At 58.0% G+C, this 20,604-nt stretch overlaps 1 protein-coding gene across 3 annotated transcripts in view; it reads left to right on the forward strand.

The window, feature by feature from the left end:
- BMP7 (bone morphogenetic protein 7) overlaps nucleotides 1-20,604 on the forward strand; it is a 168,699-nt gene that overhangs the window by 80,051 nt on the left and 68,044 nt on the right. For 2 of the 3 annotated variants that reach the window (XM_045444152.1, XM_045444150.1), the window contains 3 exons: nucleotides 2,976-3,052; nucleotides 4,561-4,671; nucleotides 8,781-10,879. In XM_045444152.1, coding sequence (XP_045300108.1) covers nucleotides 2,976-3,052; nucleotides 4,561-4,671; nucleotides 8,781-8,930 — 338 coding nt within the window. In that variant the 3' untranslated portion in view covers nucleotides 8,931-10,879. Of the gene's footprint in view, nucleotides 1-2,975; nucleotides 3,053-4,560; nucleotides 4,672-8,780; nucleotides 10,880-20,604 lie in introns of those variants that run through there. The other variant, XM_045444151.1, reaches the window with a different exon arrangement.

Below are 20,604 nucleotides of genomic sequence, written 5' to 3' on the forward strand. Positions count from 1 at the left end.
TCAACGGTGTGTGAGTTCGAGCCCCGAGTCAGGCTCTGCACGGCCAGGGCAGAGCCCGCGTGGGATTCTCTCTCTCCCTCTCTCTCCGCCCCTCCCCCATGCTTGCATGCGCGCTCGCTCGCTCGCTGTCTCTCAAAATAAATCAATAAACTTAAAAAAAATAGAAAATAAAAATTGCTTTCCTGGACTATAAAGATATGTATAAAATCGGGAATGTTCACAGAGGCCGACGAAGGTAGAAGCCGCGTGCGATCAACCCGCCCAGCCGTGAACACGGGCTCGTCACCTAAGCGTTTCCGGAAAGCCCGTCCGAGACCGTTTTCTGATTGCTGTCCCCTCTGCCGCCCTCCCCCTGCCCTCCCTCCTCCTCCTCTCGTCCAGTATTCCTTCTCTTTTGTCCTTCCCATCCTCACTCCCGCTCCCCTCCATTTCGCTTCAGATTTGTTCTCCGCCTCGGGGTGGCCCAGGTGGCCGTATGTTTGGGGTGTCTGGGACAGCATAATGTCTCGCAGGTGTCCGAGGGGGTTTCCCGATCTGCTGTGGCCGCCACATGTGACTTCCTAGAGAGCCACCCCACCCACTTCCCAGATGGGGAAGTTGAGGTCCAGGGAAGGGACTTCAGCGATACCCTTTTTATCTGACTATTTCCCATGAACCTAGAAGCCACACGGGGAGAATTCTCGTGACTCAGAGGAAGGCGGAAAACTGGTGGACGTTTCGCTTCTTGCCAAACGGGCGTGTCGTGGGATTTGGAGGAAACAAGGCATTCGCTTTAAATGGCTGAAGGGTGTCTGTGTGAATGAAGTTCGCGTGTCGTGTTTTTTATTATCATTTAAATTCAAGTCAGCAGCGAAGTCTTGGCTTCAGGAGCAGGCCCCTCCCTCGCAGGTGGGCCGGAAGGATAAGGATCAGCGGCTTGTCGCTATGAGCCGAGTGTTGTGCGAGACTGATGTGAACGTTCGAGGCCGCCCCAGTAGGCACTGCATCCTCGGCGAACGAGGAGCCCAAGGTCTGGGAGAACTGGGATGTGACTCCACAGCTGGAGGGGCACCCCCCCTTTCCCTGGTCCACACCCACTGGCCAGACTCCACTTGGGAGCCGGTGCGCTCTGGGGTCTACACCTCCGGGGTCTGTACCTGGGCTCCAGCTGACCACCAGCCCCACACGAGGACGCACCTTCCTAGGTAGGACCCGCTGGGTGGTTTGGCCGCAAGTCTCAGAAGCACAGATCAAGTGGCGTCAGCCGCCAGGGAAGCCATTGGCTCGCGGTGCCAGGGCCGGGTGGGCGCGAGGGTTGGTTGGTCCACAAAGTCAACGGCAGTGGAAGCCCGGCTTTTTCGACCTTGCCCTTCTGTGTTCCGAGTTGGCTTCTTCTCAAGGCTGTGGCCGCGTGGAGCCATCAGGCTTCATTCCTCTTCTGCTCCCGGGTGATAGGGGGGAAGAGCTGAGCACCGCATCCCATGCGTCTTTCTTAGGAATCAGGAGACTTTTTCCAGAAGCCCCCAGCACGCGTCCATCCACGTGCTTTCGGCTTGGATCGGGCCGTTCGCTCTTACCTGAACCAGTCCTCACTCCAAGGGTGGGAAATGAGCTGGTGAGCTCAGTCCTGGGTTCTCAACCAGGGTCGGAGGTGCCGGGAGCACCTGAGGCCACCAGGAGGGCCACTCCCCTGGCCATCTGAGAGGCCTGACCAGGCAGCGGGAACGGGGTACATCTCCCAGGTATGGGCCAGGTGAGCAGGCAGCCCTGGTTCCTCCTTGTGTCTCTCATCCACTGGTTTCATTACCTTCTGGGACACTTAGGCCTGGAGGCATCACAGCAATGGACAGAAGCTGGGGCACTAACCTCTCCTTTAGTTGTGCGTTAATTACACAAATATCAGTGGACACTGGGCTCTGGGAATCCAATGGTGACCTCGCAAGACCTTTTTGAAGGGACGACATTCGAACAGGCTTGAATATCAAGTAGATCCAGACATACAAAGATCACAAGAAACATTTCAGGTGCAGAGAACAGCAGGTGCAAAGGCCCTGAGGCAGAGACAGGCTTGGCATTAGATTCACAGCACAGAAAGAAGGCCGGTGTGATTAGAGCTTAGTGCTTGATGGTTTAGGAATCCGGGTTCCATAGGACCTGACAGGCCAAGGGCAGGAGTTGAGAGATGTTGCTCGAAGCATGCTAGAAAGTTTTAGGTGGGAGAGAGACAAGGCATGGTTAAGGAAAACGATCCCTCTGGCTGCAGGATAGAAGATGATGTTGCAGTAGCAACAGAGTGAGTGTGTGTGAATGAGAGAGAGAGTGCGCGCAATTGAGAGAGAGAGAAAGCTGAGGTTTCTGCATGTTCACAAGTGCTCAGGCCCTAACCCAAATGCCAACAACTTACATACCTCCGGAAAACCCCAGCGCATAGTTTTGACTCCTCAAAGCAGCCTCAGGAGAGTGTTTTTCTGGGAGGTCAGTGGGATCTGACTTCCTGCCGTCTCCTTTCTTCCTGGTGGTGGGGGCTTTGTCCCAGGCCCCGTCTGCGCCCCCTCGTGCCCTTTCTTGCAGGGTGAGCCTCGCCAGTGGGCGGCCTCACGGAAGCAGACCCCTTGAGCGGGCTCCTGGGGCCAGCAAGGTGGGGTGTGGCCGTAGTTTGATTCCCGCAGGGAATCTGGGCCCGTGTCTGCGTCTGAACAACACGCGTGGACAAAGACACCCAGGGTCCGCAGAAGGGTCCAGAGCGTGGCAGGAGCTAAGGTGGCGCGGGAAGGGCGGGAATGCGGGCACGTCTCGCGTGGGCCGTTCGTCGGGGACAGAAATGAGTTTTAAGGCTGTGGGTACTCGATCAGCTTCTGTGTCCGAAAGGTCACCTTCCAGCTTTCTGAGTCTGACCGTGCTCACACCATTGCCTGCGACCGAGGGAACTCTAACGCGCGCGTGTTTCCTTCCCTCCCCACCCCCCTGCCCTGCCCCTCTGCTTCCCGTCAATGCAGAAAACAGCAGCAGTGACCAGAGGCAGGCCTGTAAGAAGCACGAGCTGTACGTCAGCTTCCGCGACCTGGGCTGGCAGGTAAGGGCGGTCGGCTGGGTCTGCCGGATGGGGCGGGGGGGGGGGGGGGGGGGGGGCTCTGGGCTGGGCTTCCCCCAGGCTCCCCCGCCAGGGCGGTGAGGGCCGTGTCCGACACGTACGGTGGGTCAGGTTTCTCACCTACTCGACTTGAGACTCCAGCCTCAAGGGCCCTCGCTAGGGTAGAGAATCCAGGTTAAGGATGCAGGGACGCCTCGTGAGATCCAAGAGCAGGAATGGAGTCAGGATGCACGCTAGAACCAGCAGCCCAAACGCTCCGGACCCTGAGCCTCGTTCTCCACGTGGCCTCCCATTTCCATCCTGCGGCTGGCTGGCTGCTCTCAGACGCGGGGGAGCCCGTGTGCCAGAACGCAGCTGCCAGGAGGGCCGGCCCCCACCTCCTGCCCTGTCTGTCCCTCCCTCCCCCTTCCGTGATTCAGTGGCGCAGGGCAGGGAGTCGATGGAGCCAGCTCGGGTCAGGTGCTTGATCCTGAACCGGTCGGCTGTTTGGGGGATGAGATCACGTCCGGGGGCCATGACTGCTCCCTCCGGAACCATTTGGATGGAGTGGGGTGAAGGGCAGGGGGTGTATCCGAGGACGGGCATGAGGGTCATACGCTCTCGTGATTGTTTGTGAGTGTCTCCGACATCCTGGGCCCTCTTCCGGGCACCAGAGACGCAGCCGTGAGCGTGAACAGTGTGCCCGCCCTCGTGGGGCTCGACTCCCCGATGGGGCATTGAGATCACCAAGGCCACCGATTTCGTTCTCTCCTCAGTGAACTTGTGGTTCGGTGGGCGAGGCCAGATCCTTCCCTGGGGATCGCTCCCGAGCGCACCTTCAAGGCCCTGGCCCACGGCCAGCGTGGAGCCCTCCCCTGGTTCTGGCCCTCGTACTCACGGCCTCCGTGCTCCACGGGGCACCCGGCCGGGCTGGAACCGAGCCCCAGACTCCGCTGCTGGAATAATCCATGGACTTGAGTCAGTGAGGGGTGTGGGGATGGCTGGGACGGTAGTGCTGTGCTCACCCGACCGCCCTTCACCAAGCCGCTCGCGTACACCGGGCGGCTGGGCTGGCTCGTCTACACTGTCCTCTATCTGTTCTCCCCGTGGTGGGTGATTATCAGTCTGTGCCCCACGTGGGCGAACTGGCAGACGGAGATTTCGCCGAACGCAGACCGCCACCGCGTAACCACCTGGCAGTGCTAACGTGGACGTCCCCTCGGTCGTGCTTCTCTGTGCCACCTTCCCACAAAGCCGTGCGAGCGTCCGTTCCGGACTCAGCCCAGCCCCCGGGTGGTCTTTCCTCCATTCTGCGTTCAGTGGGGACCGTGAAGGCGCATCATCATCAGTTTCTCCTGCTTCAGCAGGACCCCCGCTGCGCAGGACGGAGCGGGGCCGGGTCTTTGTGCCCGGGAGCGCGGAGTGTGGCCCGCAGGAGGCGGTTTGGACGCGGAGGTTAGTGGGCCGTACGGGGCTCTCACTCGCCCTCATTCGCCCTCTCTCGCCCGCAGGACTGGATCATCGCTCCCGAAGGCTATGCTGCTTACTACTGCGAGGGGGAGTGTGCCTTCCCTCTGAACTCCTACATGAACGCCACCAACCACGCCATCGTGCAGACGCTGGTGAGTGCGGCCCGCCCGCCATCGGGGCGGCCGGACCCTGCCTCGGGCTCCCCCAGGCTGGGGCCCCCACCCCATCCCGCCTGGGCCCCTTCCTCCATTAAAAAAAAAAAAAAAAAAGATTAAGAATCGTCTTCTACAACGGCATCGGCATAACAATGTGTACAACAACCTCTGACCCTAAAGTTCACGTATTTCTCCCAGTTTTGAAAGAAGCGAGAACAGGTTCCTGGACTCCTAAAGGCTTCTCGGACAACGGTCACTGTGCCTAATGGGGAAGTCGGCCCTGGTCCTGCCTCTGTCTGGGGGACTGTTCTTGGCTGTCCGCACGTCTACCCCACGTCCATAGGTCCTTCCCCGACCCCCCAAATCCCTGCTTCCTTTGGCTCATGCTGGCTCGAGAGCCTGTCCCCTTTCCGAGTTCACGTCTTTGCCTCCTACCCTTGAACTCTGGGGGTTCAGCCATCCTAGGGCATCTGCTGAGCATCTCCTGCGTGTAGACCCGGACGGGGAACAGCGGCCACCGCAGGGAACGGCACAGATGGGGTCCTTGCCTTCGGGGCCTCGGTTTCCAGGGAGAGAAACGGTCAAGTAGACAAATGAGGAGTAAGGGACAGGAAGGTGGCAGACAGGACGATAGGACAGAGAGACGGGGGGGCGGGGGGCCTTTCAGGTGGAACTTCCCTGGGGTCACAGGAGGATTGAGTGTGATAATAAGCTGAGCTCTTACCAGGGTGCCCAGCACTGGGACCCCTGGTGCATGTGATTTTTATTACTCTCCTGAAAACCGCAGTAGTGATAAAAATTAGGAACTTGGTTCTTCGGTGTAGAATCTGAGCCTCAGGGGTCTTGATTATCTAGCTCTCTGCCATGAACGTTATTGGGGCCTTTCCTGTCAACCGGTCGTCGTCCCTGGCTTGAATGCTCCTGGTGACAGAGAGCTCCCTCCTCAGGGCCATCCCCTCTGTCCTGCAGTTCTGTTTGTGATGGACTTTTTGGCTTCTTTTGTTTCGGAATAAACCGTCTCTCTCTTCCCTTGTTCCGACCCCACGTGTTACTTCCTGGAGAAAAAGCTCCTTTGGTCCTTTCGCTTGGGCCGCGGTCTGCCCTTTGAAAGAAGGCCTCTTCTTTTTTTTTTTTAATTTTTTTTTTCAACGTTTATTTATTTTTGGGACAGAGAGAGACAGAGCATGAACAGGGGAGGGGCAGAGAGAGAGGGAGACACAGAATCGGAAACAGGCTCCAGGCTCTGAGCCATCAGCCCAGAGCCTGACACGGGGCTCGAACTCCCGGACCGCGAGATCGTGACCTGGCTGAAGTCGGACGCTTAACCGACTGCGCCACCCAGGCGCCCCAGGCCTCTTCTTTTTAGCAATGCTTTTGCAAGGTCCTTCCTCCCCCAGCAGTAAACTACAGAGCCCTGTTCAGGATTGAAAGTCCTCGGGCTGGAAATGAATAGTGCCCCCAACCTGTTCCTTGGCGCCCATGTGCCCCCTAAGGTCCTGTCCTGAAGCCCCTGGGAGGTGCCCCGGGGGTCTCCCGGGCTGCCACGGGTCTAGCTCTACCCTCTGACCCCTGCTTCATGGCCCACACAACAGGAGCCTAGCCGTCTTGTGACCACCCGCCCCGTCCGCTCGTCACGAGGAAACTCTGGGATCAGAGCGAGCCCTCCGATTATTCCGAAAAGATGCTTCTGTGGTCATGTTTAAAAGGGGGTGGGAGGGGTGCCTGGGTGGCTCCGTCGGTGGAGTGTCCGACTTCGACTCAGGTCACGATCTCGCAGTCTGTGAGTTCGAGCCCCGCGTCGGGCTCGGTGCTGACAGCTCGGAGCCTGGAGCCTGCTTCGGATTCTGTGTCTCCCTCTCTCCCTGCCCCTCCCCTGCTCACGCTCTGTCTCTCTCTGTCTCAAAAATAAAATAAAAACATTAAAAAAATAAAAGGGGGTGGGGGGAGAAGCCTTGCCTGCCGAGAGTCCTAGTGAGATACAGAGGAAATGAGCTGATGTCTGGGATTTGCTTTCAAATGATTCAAGGGTGGAGGTGGGGGGGGGCGGTTAGATTTGTAAGGTTTGAAATGGTCCGTCATAAAAAGTTACCAAGTGTGCTGGCTCATGTCAGAGGTCACAGGCTGGAGGCCTCTACAGGGTGCTTTCCCTTGGCATGTGCTCGGAAACCTGAAGTTTGACATAAAAACAAAGCAAGAACCAGACTCCTGGCCTGTCCCGGGCACTCGGCATATTCAACTCGCTGGCTTTGGTTGGCCGCGGTCAGCTGGCCACGTCCTCCCTGTGGTCTGCCCCAGCCCTCACTCTTCCCTCTCGTCTGACTCCCTGCCTGCCTCGCTCATCCGGGGCGCTTGTGTGGCCCCTTCAGGCCCGGGGCGTTGTTTGCCACCAGCCCTGGTCTCCGTAGGGTGCAGAGAATCCCACGAGCACGAAGGGCAGTAAACCTGAGCAGCCAGCCGGCCTCTGTCTTCATCCTCCCTTCCCAACCTTCTTTCTTGATGATGTCCAACCAAGCGTTCGCCCCGTTTTGTCCTCTTAACTGTCACTACTAACGAGGCAGGACGGTCTCGTATCGTTTAGATCTGCACCCTCCAACGCGGTAACCACATTTACACGTGGCTCTTGAGCACTTGAAATAGGGCCAGTCTGAATCAAGAGGCGTCGGGAGTCTAACATGCACCCTACGGGCGCCTGGGTGGCCCAGTCGGCTAAGTATCCGACTTCGGATCAGGCCATGATCTCTGGTGAGTTCGAGCCCCACGCTGGGCTCTCTGCTGTCAGCGTGGAGCTCGTTTGGGATCCTCTGTCCCCCTCTCTCTGCCCCTCCCCCCCTCAAAAATCAACATTACGGTACAATACGATACGCACTAGGGGTGCGCCTGGCTGGCTCAGTCAGTGTAAGCATCCAGCTCTTAGTTTCAGCTCAGATCGTGATCTCACGGTTTCTGGGGTCAAGCCCATGTCAGGTTCCTTGTGGAGTGTGGAGCCTGCCTGGGATTCTCTCTCCCCACCCCTCCTCCACTTGCATTTTCTCTCTCTCTCTCTCTCTCTCTCTGTGTCTCAAAACTAAAAAAAAAAACTTAGGGGCACCTGGGTGGCTAAGTCGGTTAAGCGTCCAACTTCAACTCAGCTCGTGATCTCATGGTTTGGGGGTTCGAGCCCCGCGTCCGGCTCTGTGCTGACAGCTCGGAGCCTGGAGCCTGCTTCGGATTCCGTGTCTCCCTCTCTCTCTGCTCCTCCCCTACACATGCTCTGTCTCTCTCTCTCTCTCTCTCCTTCAAAAATAAATAAAAACATTACAAAAAAAAAACAAAAAACAAAAAAAAATAAAATACACACTAGTTTTTGAAAACTTGGTACCCAAAAAAAGCAAAATACGTCATTGGTGATTCTTTACGGTAAGTATGTATTGCAACGATCATATTTTTGAAACCCTGGGTTAAATTAAACACATTATTTAAATGAGTCGTACGTGTTTCTTTTCCATCTTTTCACATGCGGCTGCTAGAACATGGGAAATTACTTGTGTGCCTTGCTTTCTCTTTCTTGGACAGGACAGGGGAGCCCGGGGGTCAGCCACCTTTTTCTGGACAGGGTCAGGTGGTAGATCTTTTTAACCTCGCGAGTCCTACGGCCTCTGTTGCAGCGACTCAAGTGTGCAGGTGCAGCCCTAGGTGCCAATAAAACTTTATTCGCAGGAACAGGTGGTAGGCGGGCTTCGTCTCCACTTGGGGCAATTTTGCCCCCCCCCCAGGGGACATTTGACAGGTTCTGGAGACATTTTTGGCCGTCGCGGCTGGGGGTCGAGTGCCCCTGGCCCCCCGGAGACCCCGCCAAGCCCTCCGCACTGTACAGGCAGCCCCGCGGTGGAGACCCGCCCGGCCACTCGCTTCCCAGCCGTGTGCCGTGTAGACGTCGGTACTCTGGTTCCCTGCCGTGGGAAACGGGCCCTCTCAGAACCGAGCTAGTCCCGTGTCCGCCCAGGAAGCGCCGAGGGCGAGCCCCGCGCGCGGTCGTTTCGCCCTCGTGATCCTTCTAGAAACGTGGCGGCCGGGGAGGGGGGAGTGACGCGACGCGTCTCACCGCTGCCGCCGTTTACTCGTTCCAGGTCCACTTCATCAACCCGGAAACGGTGCCCAAGCCGTGCTGTGCCCCCACGCAGCTCAACGCCATCTCTGTGCTCTACTTCGACGACAGCTCCAACGTCATCCTGAAGAAATACAGAAACATGGTCGTCCGGGCCTGTGGCTGCCACTAGTCCCTCCCGGAACTCAGATCCTCGGGGCCGCGTTCTTTCAGGATCCTCGGTCTCCCGCCACCCCCTGCCTTGGCGAGGCACCAGCAGACCCGCCGCCCCTCGAGAGGCCTGTCCCGCCCCCGTCCCCAACCTTAACGGTGTAGGAGTATCAAGGAGTGTGAGAAGTGAATGCCTTTTGATCAGGTTTTCACCGGCCTCCTATGGACAAGATCCTACAAGCTGCTGCAGGCCAAGCCTGAAGGAAAACAACATATATATAAAGAAAAATTGCCCGGCCGCGATCATTGGCTGTGAAGTCTCTGCCATGCACTGACTCGTCCCCAGGGGTAATTAGGAGCGCCCTTCAGCCGGGCCCCCCGGCAGCGGGAGGAAGGGGGCGCAGCGAGGGGTGGGCGCGTTGTGTCTGTGCGCAAGGGGAGTTAACACAGAAGTTCCTGTAATAAATGTCACAATAAAACGAATGAACGAAAATGGTTAGGATGTTACAGATATATTTTCCTAAACAATTTATCCCCATCTCTTGGTTTACTCTGGTTTCGTAAACAGAAGCTGTGGCCGGGGGAGGATGGGGAGACACCCCCCCCCCCACACCCCCCGTCATTCCAGTCTGGTTTCATTCTGAGACTTGCAGAGGCCCACTGTTTATATAGACTTGCCCAAATCTAAGATTTAGCCGGGCCAGGGAGACAGCAGATTTCTGCTCGCAGGAGGGGGGGTGTTGACCTTGAAGGAAAAACATGTTCAGCTGGGTGTGTGTGTGTGTGTGGTGGCAGAGATTAAAATAGGCATGTGGAGTGCTGGCAGACTTTGGAACCGGTTTCCCGGCTCTCCTCACGGTAGAAAACTCGATGTGGCATGCCAGAGTGGACGGGACAGCCACCAGGACAGCACCTGCAGCGACACCTTGAACTCTAGCCAACATGGCCCCATTTAAAGGAGTGCCAAGGAAGCCCAGCTCTAGATCGGGGTGGGGTGGGCGGGGATGCTGGCCACCGCCCCGGGGGGCTCCCCCGCTGGGCCATAGATGGACAGCAGCGTTCTGAGGTCTGGGCTCCAACCGGGGCCCCCAGTGGCCCCTTTTGAGGGCTCTGCAAACAATCAGCTCCTTGAAGTAAGGAGCAGATGACGTGGTCTAGATCTGCTGGTTGCCAATCTCAGATGGAAGGATCTAGAAGCCGCTTTGGGAGTGACGTCCTAATCGGGTGTTCCAACTCCAAGTTGTCATTTCTGATGTGGCTCTTGGTGTGAGCCTCCCTTCCCTTGGCCAGTGGGTCCCCTAAATGCTGTGCACCCAGCCACTAGCTGCCACACAAGCCTTGGGGAGCTCTGGGCAGTCTAGAGCAGGGTTATCCAGATGAGGCTAACCCACACGAGGCTTCATCCAGATGAGGCCTGTGCCCCTGGAGTCCCGTCCAGCAGGGGATTGTTTTCTCCACCTTGATTAAGTTGGTTCCTGGAAACACCAGAGCCCCCGTTTTTATCTTCTTTTATTTTTCTTCTTCAGTAGCTTAGGCTGCAGCCTTCACTCGGCCCGGTCGGTAGGGAAGAGTCACTGTCTTTGCTGTGCTTTGTTTTACCTGTTGGCAGATCTGGGGATTTTTGTGTGATTCCCCGTAGGTGCAAGTTTTCTGGCCACTTGTACCCCACCTGGCTTCTGGCTCGCATCGTCTGTACGTTGAAACATGTAAATAGTTGTTACAAAACAAAGGAAATTATTTATGTCCATCGGAAGCTCACTTTACACGCTCCTTCTTCGGTCCCTCGTTCAGGATGATGAGTTCGCTTCCCCCCCCCAGCCTGTTTGTTTTCTTATTTAAGACTATTTATTAACGGTCAGACCATTGTACCTTCAGCTGTTGCATAGAGCGGTCCTCAGCGAATTTTCTGTATAAATAGACAAAATAAAGAGGGTTTCTGACTTTTCAATAAAAGGAGACATTTGGTTCTGATTCTTGGGGCCGTGGATGTCGGGTTCTTTCCCTCTTAACTCCCGGACGTCGCCGCTCCCTTGGTTCGCTAAGAACTCTCCGCCTTGGCCCCCACCATCAGCGCGCTGTTCGTCAGCCAGGCCCCGGGGAGAACGGGGCGCTCGTCAATACTTGGTCCAGCTGTGTGGGGCTCCAGGCAGGAGGGATGGGACCGAACCACAAATGTGAACCGGGGAGGCTCGACTACAAAGATCCTTGATTGAATTACAGTGCAGCTGTCAACAGCTGTTTCAGAGAGGCGGGGGGGTAAATTAGCTGTGTTTACTGCTAACATAGTTTAAAGATTTAGTCATCCCAATAAAAGAGAGGCACAAGAAGGAAACAAAAAAGGCAGGCTGGGGGCGGGGGGGGGGGGGCGGGGAAGTGCACACCCAAAACTGAAGCAGCAAGGGCCCCGTCGCCAGCATTGTCCAATGCAAATTGTTTCAGTGGTTCGGGGCCGGGGGGAGCTGTTGGCTCTGGGCTCGAGCTGGGGAGGGACCGACCGGTGGGGGCCCGGGGGAGGCAGCCAGGGGCCCACCTCCTTGCCGTGCATTCGGCAGCACTCAGCCGCGCAACATCGTGGGTTCCTTTGTCACTTTCTTTTTTTTTTTTTTTTTAATTTTTTTTTTCAACGTTTATTCATTTTTGGGACAGAGAGAGACAGAGCATGAACGGGGGAGGGGCAGAGAGAGAGGGAGACACAGAATCGGAAACAGGCTCCAGGCTCTGAGCCATCAGCCCAGAGCCTGATGCGGGGCTCGAACTCACGGACCGCGAGATCGTGACCTGGCTGAAGTCGGACGCCTAACCGACTGCGCCACCCAGGCGCCCCCCTTTGTCACTTTCAAGTGCACCCAGAGGTCGCCTGGTGGATGTTAGGAGGCCAGACGGCCCGCCCTTCCCCGTTGCCTCAAACGAAACAACCGCTCCCAGCAAGTTCCAGCCCCCGGGATTTCCAAACCCTCCTGTCACTGTCCTGATGCGCAATCTAGCTTTTGTTCCAGGTCCAGGCCAGAGACCGGAGCCGCAAACCGGAGGGCCGGATGCGCCTGCGGACGAGCCTGACCCCCCGCCCCGCCCCCCAGCATGGTGTTGCTACGTCTTCAAAAAGGGAGTTCATGGCCATCATGGTGTTTGAAAACTAGAAGGTTGAGGGTGAAAAACACATTCCCCAGTTCTGGCTCCTCTTGAGACCTGCCTGCCCTGGGCCGCATTCCTGCATGGAGGCTCTCGGCTGGAGCCAAAAAGCGCTCGTTAACCACAGTCCTCACTACTCCCAATCGTCTGTCTCGTTAGGCTATTATTCATAAGGGGTGAATATCAGTTGCTGTTTTAATCATTGCTATGGATTTGTACCCACACGTCTACTAAGAGCAGGAAAGTAAAAGCCACACCCTCCGGAAGAAGCCGAGAGGCCAGTCTCAGAGCGACCTGCTGGCCCGCCTCCCCCGTCCGGCACCTCTTTGGGCTCCTGTGGGCAGGGGTGTTGTGGCCGCGGCGGCGCACGTGAGGTCATTTGCCTTCCCGGTTTCCACCCCTCTTGCTCACGTTCACCTCCGAGCGGTTTCTCATCGCCTCCTGTCCCGCCCCTGCTCTCCGAGCCCCTGCGTCAGGCACCTTTGCTCCCGCGGCGCGGCCCGAGGTCCCCGCTGGCCATGCCGAGCAGGCGCAGAGAGGTGGAGGCGTTTACTCGAAGTCCCCAGCCACCAAGTGCCGCGATCAGAATTTGAGCCCCGCAGCCTGGCCTCCACCGAGATCACCGCAGCTACGATCGCCCGGGGATGCTTGTAAAAGCGGGGTCTCTGGGCCCCCAGCCCCAACCCTCCCAAAGGCCCCCGGGGCCGTGTGTCCGCCCCCGAATCCATGCCGACTTCCTGGACCACAAAGGGCAGGCCCGGGGTCTCCCTGCCGTTCCCAAGCCACCCAAGACCTTCCTTTGTGAGAACTCTGAGCGCAACACAAAGCTTCCTCCCTGGCTGCGGCCGGCGGCCTCTCCTGCCAAGCGAGCGAGGCCTTCGCTCAGAGCCCTCCCTCACCTGCCGGTGACGGACCGTGTGTGGGCCCTGCTGAGAGGCTGGGGGTGTTGGCCGTGGCCACTGAGGCCATCTGCTCGGAGCATCCTCACATGTACGTTTGGAGTCCTTCCCTCTGTTCAGATGTTTCGGGGAAGGTGAGCGTGTTCGTCTCCCGGAGCTGCCGTGACCGATGACGACAGTGGTGGCTGAAAACAGAAGGGTTTGCTCGCAGTTCCGAGGCCAGAAGTCAACACTCAAGGTGTCTGCAGGGCTGTGCCCTGTGCAGGGACTTCAGGGAGAGTCATTCCCAGCGTCTCCCAGCTTCTGGGGCTGCTGGCTCCCTCGGCTGGTGGCTGGGTCACCTGTCGTCACATCTCTCCGTTTTCCTCTGGTCCTTCCTGGGCCTTTTGTCATTGCGTTTAGGATTCGCTGGATAATCCAGGATGATCTCATCTCAAGATCCTTAATTACATCTGCAAAGACCTTTTTTCCAAATAAGGTCGCATTCATAAGTACGAGGCATTAGGATGTGGACAAGTCTTTTTTGAGGCCACCATTCATCCCATGACGGTGAGGTTCCTGTCTTTCTCCCCCGGCCTGTCCCCTTCTGCCCCCACGAAGTTCTGGAGCCTACCAGAACTTCCCAGCAGCCTCAGTTAGTCCCAGCCTGCCTCGTGCCATACGTGCTGCTACTTTCTGCCCCATCCCGTGGCTGGAGAAGGGGCTGCGGGAGCCCAACCCCCGCTTCCCCCCGCTTCCCGCCCTTGGCCCATGCACGACGGGAGCCACCGTCCTCCGGTGGGGCCGACATGGCACAGGGATCCAGGAGGAGTAGGGAGACCACACACAAGGATGACCACGGCCAAGGGCAGCCAACCCACGCTGCCCTTTGCGGGAGCGGGGATCACTCCGAGGAAGCATTCATTCGTTCGTTTGTTCATTCACTAGTTCATGGCACGCACCACCATGCACCAGCCCCGCTACGGCCACTGGAGAGGCAGGGGACGAGGCAAAGCGTCCTCACCACGAAGCCTGCATCCGGGGAGCACGAGAAACAAGTCGTAACTGGCACCGCACCGTGGCCGCGTGGACCCCTGCCCTCACGCAGAATGACGCAGATGCTGTGACGACTGGGTTGGAATGGCAAGTAAGTCAGGCTGAATCCCATTCATTTCTTACCTTCTGATTTTATTTTTTATTTTTTTTTTCAACATTTATTTATTTTTGGGACAGAGAGAGACAGAGCATGAACGGGGGAGGGGCAGAGAGAGAGGGAGACACAGAATCGGAAACAGGCTCCAGGCTCTGAGCCATCAGCCCAGAGCCCGACGCGGGGCTCGAACTCACGGACCGCGAGATCGTGACCTGGCTGAAGTCGGACGCTTAACCGACTGCGCCACCCAGGCGCCCCATTACCTTCTGATTTTAAAAGACGTGAAAACACCTTGGGGGCCCCTGACAGTGCCGTGAGCCCTGGGCACTGTCCACCGTGCCTGATGGACAAGCTGGCGTGGACCGTGAGCACTTTAGTGATGAGTAACGATGTGTATCAGGAAGGAACAGTGAGCAGGGGAAGGAAGTGAGGGGTTGGCTTAGCTTGGCTAAGCTCCTCGGACGGAGTGGTCAAGGAAGGGGTGGGCCCCCGAAGGAAGGACAGAGCAGTGGAGTGACTGCAGGGAAGAGCATCTCTGCCTCAGGGATCAGCATGTGCAAAGGCTCTGAGGCCCCAGTGGAACCTGTCCTGCCTCCTCATCTGCAGAGGCTGGAGGTGGTGAGCCCCGAGGCCCTTCACCAGGCGTTTGGGGTGAGAAGGGACACTGGTCAAAGTCACCGGTGGGGGCAACTGGCAGGACACTCACTCACCTGCTCTGGGGGAAGTCCACTGCTGCTTTCTTACAAATATCTGTTTGACGTGGAGGAGAGTTCTCACGTCACAGAGTCAGAGGCAGTGCCTGTTGGGCAGAGGGACCTGGGGCCAGTTATTTAGTTAGCTGTGGGATCCCCGCTGTGGGCACATCTCTACCTTCTCTGTGACCTCAGTTTCCTCCTCTGTGAGACGGTATGGTGCCCACCGAGATAATGTAGGGCGAGCATAAGCTGTATTTAACCGCCACCACCACAAAAGCCCCAAGTAACAGTGGCTTAAACAAGATAAAAGTTTCTCATTTAAAGGAAGTCTGAAAGTCAGCTGTCCAAGGTCAGGATGGCAGTTCCACCGCACCCTTTGGGGTCTAGTCTCTTTCTGCCTGTCTGCCCTGTCATCATCATTCATGGCCTCCATCCTCCCAGTCCACTTCGTGGCCCAACATGGCTGCTGGAGCACCAGCCATTATATCTGTATTCTAGGCTATATGCTTCCTTCCAGTAGCCGTCCTAACGCGTAGACACAATCATCCAGTCATCCGCCAATTAGCAAGAATACAGTCACATGGCCACACCCAGCCGCAGGGGAGACTGGAAACTATAGTCTTTGATTCTAGGTGGCAAGGTATATAGTCAAAAATCAGCAGTCAGTGTTTTATTGCTCTCAGAATTTTATGGATGTTGGAGACTGGCAACTATTGGTATTAGTTTTCTCTTGCTACAGCACAATTACCCAAACTTGTTGGCTTAAATCATCACCCGTTTATTATCTTACACCTTCTGCGGGTCAGAAGTGTGGGCAACGTGTAGCTAGGTTCTCTGCTCAAGACCTCACGGGGCTGTAAGCAATGTGCCAGCAAGTGCGTTGTTTTTTTTTTTTTTATGTGTATTTATTATGTTTGTTTATTTTGAGAGAGAGGGAGAGTGTGAACGTGGGGGAGGGGCAGAGAGAGAGGGAGAGAGAGAGAGAGAGAATCCCAAGCAGGCTCCATGCAGCCAGCGCAGAGCCCGAGGCGGGGCTCGATCTCATGAACCTCGAGATCATGACCTGAGCGGAACTCAAGAGTCAGACGCTTAACTGACCGAGCCCCCCAGGAACCCCCGCCTTCTTCCAAATGAGGCTTCTTCCAAATTCATCCCAGCTGTTGGCCAAATCCAATTCCTTGCGGTCGTAGGACCGAGGTCCCCATTTTCTTCCTGGTTGTCAGCCCTGGGTCACTCTCGGCTCCTTTACAGGTGCTCCCCTCACGACACGGCCGCTTCGTTCTTCAAAGCCAGCAGGAGGACCTCTCTTCTTTTAAAGATTCATCTGATGAGGTCAGACCCACCCAGGATAATCTCCCTTTGATTCGCTCCAAGTCCGTTGGTTAGGGGCCCTAACTGCACCTGCAAAATCCCTTCACCTTTGGGAGCGATCATTCTACGCCGGGCAGAAATCTGGGGGCTATTTCAGACTTCTTCCCTCGCACATCACCTGAGCTACCCCACGCGCCTTGGGTTATGGAGGACGTTAGGGGTAGCACGGGCACAGAAAGTCCCTGGCAAATAGCAGGCACGCGAGAGAATGATCATGGCTGTAGCTGAACACAGAGTCCTCCCAGGGAGGACGCCCCCCCCCCCCGCCCCGATCCCATCCAGTGAGTTGAACGATTTAGGTTGTGACCTACAAGTGCCCAGAATCATTACCTGTCGTCCCCAGAGTCTTTGTAAAGTCCCTCATCACCTCAGCTACTCTCACATGTGCCCGGGAAGGATGATGGCATGACCCGTGTGGATCTTTGCAAACCACAGTGTGAGCCCTGGAGTGCTCCCTCCGGGCCAGGGACCCCGTCCGAGGCACCGAGCTCGTGCGGATCCGCGGGACAAGCCTGAGAGCCACATACGCTGACCGCCCTCCCCGCTTGAACACACAGGGAGGTAGAAACCGTCACACGTTTGCTGGGCGTTAGTGAGCTGGGCCCTGCACACCTCCAGGGGGCGCTGTTTCCCAAGAAGGGTCGGTGAAAACAGCACCTCCGGGGTGGGGCAGTGCGGAGGCGGCCCTGGGTCCGGGGGCCTCCGATGGCGGGACGGAGCCTCTGTCGGGGGACCCGGTCCTTCTCCGGGCTCGGCCCCGCCCTCAACGTGAAGTCTGTCCATCCCTTCCAAGGGTACTTGCAGTGACCCCTCGCAGACACGTTTCCCTTCGCCTGTGGATCGGTCCACCCTGGCTCAGACCGCTTCAGAATCTGGCACTGGCCTCTCTTGGTCTTAGATTTGAGGAAATAAAAATAGAAGAGGGAAAACACAGAACTCGCCAAAGCCTTTCGCAGCAGCTGTTTGGACAGAGGCAGAGTGCACCTGGCCTGGGCGAGCGGCGCCCTCTCCGCCGGCCGCCTCTCAGACCCGGCGGCCAGCAGGCCCAGGAGCCGGCCCAGGAGCGGGCCCTGCTCGAAGTGCCGTGACACTGAGGCGTGGCCGCCACTCTTGTCCCAGCACCGCGGGCCAGCGTTTCGCGACGGTACGAGCTCTCCTCTCTCCGGCCGCGTGTCCTAAGCAGCCGCACGGGCCTCTGTGCTCGGAACGGCCCCTCGCTGATGCGAGTGGGCTGTGGTCATCGTCCTGAAACCCTTCCTGCCTTTTGAGCCAGGGCCCCACCCGTGTCCTGCCGGGCTGTCCCGTGCTTGGGGACTAGGACAAAGGCTTCGGGGCCAGGCCCGGGGCCCAATTCTGACTCGATCCGTCTGCCATCCTGCAGGTGTGTTTTGAGCATTGACGCACTGTGGGCGGTGTTCTGGGCACCGAGGACGCACCGTGACCGAGGGGGAGATGAGGGCCCGGTGCTCGTGGATGGTGGTGCGTCCAGGGGCACAGGGAGCAGAACAAGTAAGCAACCAAGGGGAAGGGGTGACAACGTTGAGGGTTGGGTGGGGCTCGGTGCAGGGTCCGGGGAGCGGGGCGGGGGGCAGAGAGAAGGCACTCAGACCAGGTGAGGGGGGTGTCAGAAAGGGGATGTGACAAGGGTGCGCAGGCGGAGTGCACAGAAACCCCATGGCCACAGGGCCGCCCGCAGACCCCGAGGGGGGGACATGAGGCCAGTAGACGCGTGACGGGCAAACTGTGATTCTCGGCCTCGGCTGCTGCCGTTTGGGGCGGGGCACCCTGCACCCTGTAGGGTGTTTGGCAACATCCCTGGCCCCCGTTCCTCTCCTGTGCCCCAAGTGGTGATAGCCATTAATGTCCCCAGACATTGCCCCGCGTCCCCTGGGAAGACAGTCGCTCCCGGGTGAGAACCGCTGATGGAGAAACGGAAGCCGGGCCAACAAGGCAGAAGCCTGGGAGCTCAGGGGAGATGTTAAGGGGCGGGGGCCCCTCCTGCCTTCTGGAAACCCCCCCGCCGTGGCGTCCACTCGGCGGGTTGGTGACAGAGTCTGTGTGGCAGTGCCTGCCTCTCTGGGAGAGCCGTGAACTCCTGCAGGAGGCAGTGAGGGGACAGCAGACGGCTGGACGTTTATTCTAGGGGACAGTTGAAGGAAATCTGCCGCGGCGGGGGTGGCCGCCGATCGAAGGACCTCGTGCGCCCTACCAGGGGGAGAGTCGGGGCCTCTTACGAGCCGGCGCACCTCGAGGCACCGCACAGCGACCACGGAGCTCCCCGAAGCCCCAGCTTCCCCTTCTGTGAAATGGGCACGGTGCTCACAACCTCTCAGGGACATGGGGAGCATTAAATGAGATGACGTAAGCAAGCGCTTAGCTCCAGCACCGGGCTGATCGCCGCAGCCACGGTGATCCTGTTAAACCCGAGGTCTCTGCCCAGCACCCTCCCCGAGCCCCACCCTTCTTCGAGTCAAATCACCCCAAAGGCCCCACTGCATCTGTCCCGTCCCCGGTTTCCTGGGCTGCTGCGACAAATGACCCCTAACTCAGCGGCCCCTTCCCCAGCCCCAGGGCAGGAGAGTGGCGTCCTCAAATCCCCCCACGTCTTTCTCTGATCCGACTCCTCTCTCACACGGCCCCTTGTGATGATGTGCTCACACAGTCCTGGACCATCCCTCTGCCTCAACGATCCTTAACCCAGCCACATCTGCCGAGTCCCTGGTGCAAGGTGGGATGCAGTAAAAAATAAATATTTGGTCTTTGTCCCCGGTTCCTGGCACAGAGCTTCTAAAACCCTTGGAACTTCCTGAGGGATGGGAAGAAGGGGGTTTTGAGATGTCGGCCGATTCCCAAAAGTAGCTCCCTCCAGCCACGTCTGAGTTTATTATGCTGAGGAGGTGACTCTTGACTGGCCAGAGGGACGGAGCCCTAGAGGAGGGCTGGAACTTCCAGCCCAGGTCCCTGACCTCCAGGAGGCTGGGGACCGAGTTCATCACCACCGGCCAGTGATTTACTCAGTCCTGCGTACTTAATGGAACATCCGTTTAAAAAAAACCCTGAAAAATGGGGTTTGGGGAGCTTCCTGCCTGGTGATCGTATGGGGGTGCCCGGAGGGCCAGAAGCTCTGAGCCCCTCTCCCCCCTCCCCCCCATGCTCCGCCCCAGGGATCTCTTCCATTTGGCTGTTCCTGGCTTGTGTCCTTTACGGCCGGTGCTAATAAGGAAAGTAACTTCTTGAGTTCTGTGAGCAGTTTGAGCGAGTCACCCAAGCTGAGGAGGGGTTGTGGATATCCGCGCCCCGCCCCCCCCCCCCCCGTTTATAGCCAGTGGGTCAGAAGTCCAGGTGACAACCTGGGACTTACAACGGGCGTCTGACGCAGGGGACCCCCTAACCTTGGGTCTGTGCAAACTCTGGGTGGTTAGTGCCAGAATCGAATCGAATCATAGGACATCCGGCTGGTGTCTGAAGACTTGAAGAAGGGGCTCCTCCTAGGGTCTAGGGTCGAGGGTCTCCTCCGCTTCACCATTTGGTGCCAGAAGTGTTGTGGGTGAAAATAGCGGACACTAAGTGACATGTCAGCTCTGTAAGGTACCATATTCACAGAGTCCAGGGACTGGGACGTGGACATCTTTGAGGGGCCGTTATTCGGCCTCCCGCACCTCGCCCCACCCCCTGTCCCTTTATGTTCTCTGCCACGGCCATGCATCGTCCTTGCTGTTCTCAACACCCCAAGCGTGCTCTGCCTCAGGGCCTTTGCACTGGTTCCAGCCTGTGCCAGGAATGCTGTTCCCCCAGACAGCCACAGGCTGCTCCCTCAGCTTCCGTAGATCTTCGCCCCAAGTCGCCTCGTGCGTGAGCCCTGCTCCTGGCGAGGAGTTTGGTCACTGCGGTGTCCCCAGTGCCCAGCCCATGGCTTCCCTCGCATGTTTGGTGAATACATGTCATTGTTGTCATCAACAGGCCTGGAATCAGACGTGGGGTGTGCCCCTCGTAGCTGCACGACCTCGAGGAGGCCTTCGCCCTGGCCCTCGGCGTCCCTCCCTTTCAGATCAAGGCTGGGGTCAGGGGCCCTCAGTCGGCCTCACCCCGTGGGCACATTTGACGCCGCTTGGGGATCATCAATGAGAAGTCTTCTCAGGTGTGCCCGGGCGTGCCAACGGAGCAGTGAACCTTCCCACTGACTTTCATCCCAAACCCGTGGCTGTCGTCTTTGCTTTTCCCGCTCTGTGACGGGCAGTGGCAGGGGAAACTGGGGACGATGCATCTGCCCACGTTCTCCCAAACCTGTGGCATCACTTGAGGCAGCCGGCCGGCCCCCGAGGAGAAGATGACACCATCCCCAAGAACAGTGTGGGCGTGTGTCCGGTGGGGGTGGGGGAACGGCGGGGGCCGAGGTGGAAAGGGTGGGGGATGGAGACGCGGGTCCCCGTCGGCTCAGAGGCCCGCACCTTGGCCCTTGACCCTCAGCGC

The sequence above is a fragment of the Leopardus geoffroyi genome, chromosome A3, assembly GCF_018350155.1.
Source record: "Leopardus geoffroyi isolate Oge1 chromosome A3, O.geoffroyi_Oge1_pat1.0, whole genome shotgun sequence".
Taxonomy (NCBI): domain Eukaryota; kingdom Metazoa; phylum Chordata; class Mammalia; order Carnivora; family Felidae; genus Leopardus; species Leopardus geoffroyi.